This window comes from Pinus tabuliformis, chromosome 7 (assembly GCF_031772625.1).
Source record: "Pinus tabuliformis cultivar Carrire ecotype Pingquan chromosome 7, CPIR1, whole genome shotgun sequence".
Lineage (NCBI taxonomy): Eukaryota > Viridiplantae > Streptophyta > Pinopsida > Pinales > Pinaceae > Pinus > Pinus tabuliformis.
The window spans coordinates 301,473,684-301,481,460 of NC_142293.1; the positions used below are offsets into that span (position 1 = coordinate 301,473,684).

The following is a 7,777-nucleotide window of genomic DNA, read 5'->3' on the forward strand; positions in this document are numbered from 1 at the left end:
GAGATACAACTCCCATTTATATAGTTCCTCTGCTGCTTAATCTTTTTCCTTGTAGATGTATAAGTACATTCCTTAATACATAATTTTTTCCCTTGTAAATATATAAGTACATTCCTTAATATGACTAAGGTCTGTCTATGTGTAGACAGGTATTTTGAAGATGACGAGTATAGAATATTTTAAAGAAAAAGTATCCATAACACAACAAATTATGATTCTAAGTTGGAAATGTGAATTCTCTCTTTACTACTTAGAATAATGAAAATTTTTTCCTAGAGATACATTAGCTACGTAATTTTTTTTCAAATGTATAAGTACGTTTCTTAATATATAATTTTGTTGTAAATGTATAAGTATATTTCTTAAAATGACAACAAGTATGTGTGTAGACAAATATTTTGAAGATGACAAGTTTAAAATCTACTAAATAAAAAACATCTATAACTCAAGAAATTATGCTTTTAAGTTGGAAATGTGAATTCTCTCCTTACTACTAAAGATAATGAAAAATCCATTTTAAAGATACAACTCCTCTTTTTACAGTGATTTTTTTCCATATAAATGTATTTTTTTCCATGTAAATATATAAGTACATTCCTTAATACATAATTTTTTTCTCATAAATATATAAGTACATTCCTTAAAATCACTGTGTAAGTATATATGTAAACAAATATTTTGAATTCAGAATTAAAAAAAAAATCCATTAAACAACCAATTATACTTTCAATTTGAAAAGGTAAATTATGCTTTCAATTTGGAAATATGAATTCCCATGATAGATATAATTTACCAATCTACTTTCCTTTCCTTACCTTACCGTTAAAATAAAATACTCTCATCTCCTCTTCCATATTAATGTAAATCCTCTCCTTACTAAACATGTTAATTTTACAACTATAAAATGAAATCCAGTCTCAATGTGTATCGGCGTGTTACAACTATAAAATGAAATCTCATCTCCGCTCCTTATAATAATGTTCATCTCTTCTCTCTCTTCCTTATCATGTGTCTGCTCTCTTGCATATTTATTTGTGGTTGCTCGTGTTTAGAAGATGGCCTCAAAGGCAGAGAAAACTGAAGGCACAGAAAAGCAATGTGTCCGGACTCGAGAGTGGAAACCACTGTACTTCAGAGGGCTATACAGGATTAAAGCTTTTGCGTCATGTTGTAGACTTTGGAAGGGTTATCTGTATGACAGTAACTATGCTGCACGAACATGACATGTGAGAAAATCTTGCAGAAATGCAACTTTTGCTTATTGTGCAGGCAACCGTTTGAGATTTCAGAGCACTTAGCTGCACGATCAAGGAACCACAAGCAATCGGTACATCGATTCAAATGATTTGCTGCTGCAAGATATTTGCAATGGTTTGTGTTCTTGTGAGGTGTTCAATCCCTGACATGTCTTCGTTGCTTTTCACTTGCACTGAGCAAAGGTTTTTGAATCTCAAATCATGTTCTTAATATGTTTTTGCAGCAAGCCCTCCCATACTCTGCAATATATTGTAAGCTCTGGAATCAAGCAATCTAGATTAGGGTTTTTATTTTTATTTTGTAAATTTAGAGTTGACCAAAATGATAAGTATCTCATCTTGTTTAGACCATTTATAGATTCATTTGGCTTCTTCTGTAGTTTCGAGAAAAAAATTGAAACAAAAAGAGCAGGCAACCAAAATGAAGGAAAGAAAAATGAAAAAAAATAATATAAAGCAGGAGTTGCATACTGTTTTACCCATTCTATTAAACCCAGGGTTCGAAGCCTGGCTCCTCGGCGTGAAATAACAGGATTAGGGTTTGAAGTCAGGATTTTGATGCCATTTCAGAGGTTTATCGGGAATTGATTTAGTTTTAATGGAACGAGAAATTGAAGAATTCCTGTTGATATTTCTTGGTGTTAAGGATTTCGGTGGGCATTTTTGGCTCCGCCGAAGCGCTTCTTCTTCTTACCAAGAGCTACTAATGAATACTCATCATCCTTGCACGAATCACGAACGGATTTTCCGAGAAATCACAACAACGATAACTCAAGACAAGACAAACGATAGGTGGTGGTATTATGACCCACCTTAGCAATTTACCAGGAGACCAAAGGATAGCCATGCAGGCATTCATACATGTATAAACTTCTTAATAACTAAGGTGGGCTAGTGGGGAAGGGGGCGCGCGAGTGGGGGGAATCATCCCATATGCCCATCTGCTAAAAGGGTATGCATGGTAACTCCTCCACTCTCTGTGCCTCTCCTCCACTCTCCATTGCTGTACTTGTTTATTATGCTATTTATTATACTGGCTTCGGGGTTTGTTATTTAATGGAGTGTAGGGTTTCAAGGGTTTGAGAGTCTCTTAAGGGTTTCGCCATTTGATATGTTTTGTTATTGAATCCACAAGGCTCTTCGGGCAATTTTGTGATTGAAATCTGTATGTTTGGGATTTTGATTCCGGAGGGATTTCAGGGTTTTTTCAGTAGATCAGGGTTCTGTTGTTGGGTTTTGAGGCTTTGTTCGGGATTTTGTTGTTGAGTGCGAGAATATGGAGACAGCCGGGAGGCTGGATTTTGATGGTGTGAAAGGCGTGAGGAAGCCGCGGACAGTTTTGTCGAGAAAGCCGAAATCGGGCGGATCACATACGTCGTTTCTCAATGAACAAAATCATTCATGGCCATGGTCTGCCCCTCCCTTGGATCCTCGAGACGTGGTGAATAGCGACAAGGGCTTGAACGGTGCAACCGATGAGTATTTAGAGTCTCATACTCAGGGTGATGATTATATGAGAAGATTAGGGAACAGTAATGTCATGGGAAGATTTGAGATGTTGAAGGACGATTTGGGTTGGAGTCTTAAATCTGGTTACAGAATGGCCAGTGGGGAAGACGGTTTGGTGCCCGAAATGGATGAAATCAAGAGGGTTCGAAGGGAGTTTGGAGACCTCAATGGCAAGCATTTAGGTAAGAGTCCGGATGGTGAGAGGAATTGTGACAGAGGGGGATCCAAGTCCTGGAATTATGAGTACAGCAAGAGTTATGAGAAGTCTTCGCGGGAGAAAAGCCACGGTGATTCCAAGGAGTCTAAGGACTATTCAACTGGTGAGAAGGTCGAGAGGGCAGGAAGCAGATTTAGCAAAACATTCAAATCGAAGTGCAATGGTGACGATTTGGATCGATTAGGGAGGTTCCATGCAAGTGGGTTGGTGAACGGAGATTTTAATGAAAGTAATGATAGTCATAAGAGATTGGAACATGATCTTGATAGGGACCAGAATCAGGATCGAGATAGGAGCCCTGATGTGCAGGGCAGCATGAAATGCAGCAAAGGTGTCCAAGGCCTTGGGCACAGTCACAAACCATTGGATATTGTGGGATTGGATGAAAGTGGGATTTCTGAGGATTGTGGTATTTCTGATGGGCACGAGTTGGAGAGGAGATCTTTGTATTATCACCCTCTGACTCATTTGACAGGAAGAATGCATTCTGAGCCTAGTAGATTGCCAGATGGAAGTTGGAGGGCAGAGGGACGAACTATGCAGAATTCTTATGTGGAATACTCAAAACTATCTAGCAAAGGCCCAAACTGGGGTGAAGTTAAAACAACTGATGTTAGAAGTAGAACCTCTGACAGTAAGGATCCTGAAGTTCTAGTCAAATCACTGCCACAACAAGATGATCGACCTTCTCATGAGGTCCAATTGACAAAGGTTAAGGTAGATGGAGTAACACATACTGTGCATGCAAATTCTACAGGCAATGCAGGAGGGATCAAAAAGAACGGTGCAGAAGGCTCATCTGTATTCGCAAAACCTCCAAATGCATCTGAAGGCAGGAGACGGCGTCAGCGGCTTATTCTTCAGGTATATTTGTGGTCATTTTGTCTATAAAAGATTCCTATCTAGTTCAATTATGGTCTCATGATTATCATGTTGAATTTGTCACTACTTGAAAACTATGGTGGACTGAATACTTAAGTTAATAACTTAATATGCATAAAAAACTGTCGTTTGAATGGTCTATGGTTGTATTGTGTAGTACCATCTTACTGACTACCGAAACACTTCGGCTTGATGTCAACTTGGCCATGCCATTGTACAAAACTTTGGTCAAATCAGGGGATTATATCTTTGTTGTCATACATCTACCCTTAATCATGCCTTAGATAATGATCCCTACTAACATCAAAAACTGCACGTGAAGTTTCCTTAAGTATCTTGTAGAGATCTGTCCAGCTTTTAAATTCTCATATATGGTATTTCTATAGGTTACATGCTGCTTTATTTTGGTCACTTGAGGGCAAGGGATCTAATCTAAACTTCCATTTTATTCAGTACTCTCCCCATATCCACATATGCCTTCATAAACTGTCTTTTCCCTTCTCTATTTAACTTGTTCCTGCCAAATTTCTCTATACGTCTACTTGAGAGAGTGCTTAACTATGTTGTTAGATACACTTTTGTGAACTTTAGTCTTTACGGCTTTGAAGACTGTGGCAGACATATATTCTATACTATTAATTAAGGTAGTGTGTTACATCATGTTTACGTCCACAGCGGTGCTGGAAGAGTGTTGATGGGCATATGGTAGAGTTGAATTTCATATGATGTATTATGGCACTGTGTGTCTCAATTTGATTCCTTGAAACTTGATGTGCAGGAAGATTCGGATAATGAAGATGACTTCCCTGTAAGTGTGGAAATACGAGAATTGCCTAAGAGAAAACCTCAAGTTAATATATGGGCATCTATTGCAAAGATGGATATTCATCCTGCCAAAGGGGACCAAAAAGGTGATCTTGTAGATGAAGTTACCCCTGGAAAGCAGGTCAAACTGACTAACAATGTTGTAGCGAACCAACCAGTTCGCAAGAGCTCAAGGATACCTAAGAAACAGGTATTGGATGGTGCATATGATATGGATGATGATGCTGAGAGAGCATTGCAGAATAAAAGCTCAAGGACCACAAAGAAATGTGTTCGAAATGGTGAGTACGATGAGGATGAGGAATGTGAAACACTTCAGCGCCGAAGTTCAAGGATACCCAAAAAGCGCATGCTGGATGTTGAATATGAAGAGGATGTCCAAGTGCAGCAGCATAAAAGAAGACGGAAGAGGTCAAAATATCAAACTGATTCAGAACATTTGTATTATGAGGATGCTGAAGAAGCTGCTGCATGGAGGGATAAAGATATGGGAAAGACAGATGTTGATCTTGAAGGAATGAAGAATAGGAGTGAAAAAAAACAAGAAGTTGGAAATTCAATTGTTGATGATGACAAGGAGGTTCCTCTTACCGCACGGCAAAGGACCATGCAGTCATGCAAGGATGCTGGTTCAGAAGTAGGAGCAAATCTGATTGAATTTCCAGGAGGATTGCCTCAGACCACTCGTAGAAGTAAGTCCTCATGCTATGGAGTTATCCTTGCCATGTTTATTGTCATATGTATTTTTCTTTGCAAGGAATTATCTATATGGAGCAAAAACAGTTTTTAGTGAGCTGTGTAGCATCATTACGGCATTGCAAATCAATTATAACAACCTATGAAAGAAGACACTATTTTGTATTGATCCGCAAATTTCTATAGTGTTTACTTGAATTCCTCAAGGCTACTCCCAAAATGGTTGAAATTTGTATTGTTTACCCAATTTTAGATCTCATATGTTTTTTTGCATTTACATGATTACATATTGCTTTCTAAATTATATTTTTGGCATATTTTAATATCTGTCTCATTTTTGTGCGTCGAGATTCTGTCTTAACATCCTTTTTTTGCATCAGAAATTTCAAACTTCTTGTCAGGTCATTTAACATCTTTTGCAAACCATCTGTCCTGAATTGATAGACATGTTTTATCTCTCGTGTCATGTTTTATAAAACTCTGGAAAAGTTGGTATATATTCTTGTAATTTTTTTCTCCAGCTCATGTGCCTTCCAGGTATGTTATTTGGTAAATATGATTACAACTGCACATTTGTTTTTACTGATTAGAATTTGTTATTTTTGATAGATTTTGTAAACTGTTCTGATCATTGTTAAAGTGTTGAGTTCTCTGATAATGACAGTTCCATTGTAATTTTTTAAATGATTATGAAATGTTATTTTGGTTTTGATCTAGTTATTATAATGAGAATGAGCATAGACACGAGTTATGATTGTCAAGGCATTATAAAGGCATCTATTGCAGTTTGATTAATTTATAGTCTTTTGTTTGACAGAACGGAAAGAAATATTATCAGAGGTGGAACAGCAGCTGAAGAAAACTGAAGCAGCTCAGAGACGTAAGCTGCAATTAGAGAAGGCTGCAAATGCAGCTCAGGTATGCATAGCTATGTAGGTTATGATCCTGGGATTTTGTATTGGATGTGTTTTGCAGAGGAAATTTACTTAAAGAATTGAATGTAATTAAGTTCTTATGTGGTTTTGTATCACAGGCTGAGGCCATCAAGAAGATTCTGGGTAAGGACTCTTCAAAAAAGAAACGAGCAGACAAGCTACAAAAACAAAGAGATGCAATGGCACAGGTGATTTGCAGTTCTGAAGCATTGGAGGGTTGTTGTGTCGCTTGTTCTTTTATCTTTTTATTTTAGTATTAAGTCACATTCTATGACTTCAGAGGAAGGTTGCTAGTGATATGTCGCTTGCTTCAAATGGTGTGAGATGGGTTATGGGAACATCCGGCACAGTTGTTACATTTTCTGAGAATACAGGGCTTCCAAGCATATTCAATAACCCATGCAGGTTAGGTTTTTATTCATTTATGAGAATTTTATAGTGTTGGCCATTATGTTCAGCTATCATTCTATTAGTAATTGACAGCAATCATTTGGTTTTTGAACTAATCACATGGATTTAACATTTATTTTTCCATCATTTATTGTCATTGTAGGTATCCTCCGCCTCGTGAGAAATGTGCTGGGCCATTTTGTAACAACACATATAAATACAGAGATTCTAGAACTAATCTCCCTCTTTGCAGTCTTCAATGCTACCGTGCTATGCATACTGTGTAACTTACTGTCTCTTCCCATCAGTAATGGATAATTTATTGCTATGTTTTCTCTGTACTCTCAAGCGTACAGATGGACAGCAGTTGTTCAGATATTACTTTTCTAAAGTTGGAACATGTTTTGGCAGATTTAGCATTAGTGTTTTTGATATATATGAACCCTAGTCATTCAAGATCTAGGGGATTGGGGGGAACGTGTACTTAACTATCATAAATATATACTGGTAAATAATATAATACATTTTGTTTATGGTAAATAATGTGTTAAAAAAATAGTTTTTTTTTTTTTTTTTGTTTCTTATGAGGTAAATAATGTGTTGAAAAAATAGTAGAAATGGATGTTAAAAAGTGATAACAACACTGAAAAATTAGTAGCCCAACAATATTCTCAATGTAAAACATGTAAAACTCTATTTGATTATGAATACAAAGGGTTTCAATTCACAAACACGAAAAAATAAAAGAAAATCCATAACCCTATCATTTTGATCCATAAATTCACATGAAAATAACTTTTGAATGATTTATTTCTCAAATGGACCTTAATATTAGGGTGTGTTAAAAGAGGCGATCTACTAGAATTTGAGTAATGGTTTGAGGATTTTTTTGGAGTTTTGCTCGGGATGATCTCTCCATTTTACACTAAATTTTAATCTCATCAAATTGAATTTGGTGTAGCATATAATTGTGGATCTTTGCATTGAGAGACACTTTGCAATGCACTGAAGAGATATAAATAGACATGTTATTGAAGGACATCAAGAGATATAAATAGACATGTTAT

At 36.6% G+C, this 7,777-nt stretch overlaps 1 protein-coding gene across 3 annotated transcripts; it reads left to right on the forward strand.

The window, feature by feature from the left end:
- The first annotated feature begins 939 nt into the window (after positions 1-939).
- On the forward strand, positions 940-7,120 carry LOC149247057 (uncharacterized). Of its 3 annotated transcripts, none has more exons than XM_089458109.1 (7): positions 940-1,508; positions 1,637-3,846; positions 4,643-5,381; positions 6,203-6,303; positions 6,419-6,508; positions 6,601-6,725; positions 6,874-7,120. In XM_089458109.1, the coding sequence occupies exons 2-7, from the start codon at positions 2,533-2,535 to the stop codon at positions 6,995-6,997; spliced, it is 2,493 nt and encodes an 830-aa protein (XP_089314235.1). In that variant the 5' UTR covers positions 940-1,508; positions 1,637-2,532; the 3' UTR covers positions 6,998-7,120. The 3 variants fall into 3 exon arrangements, with proteins under 3 accessions (XP_089314235.1, XP_089314236.1, XP_089314234.1); XM_089458110.1 differs by having other exon boundaries at positions 940-1,371; positions 1,481-3,846; XM_089458108.1 differs by having other exon boundaries at positions 940-3,846.
- Positions 7,121-7,777: the final 657 nt, after the last annotated feature.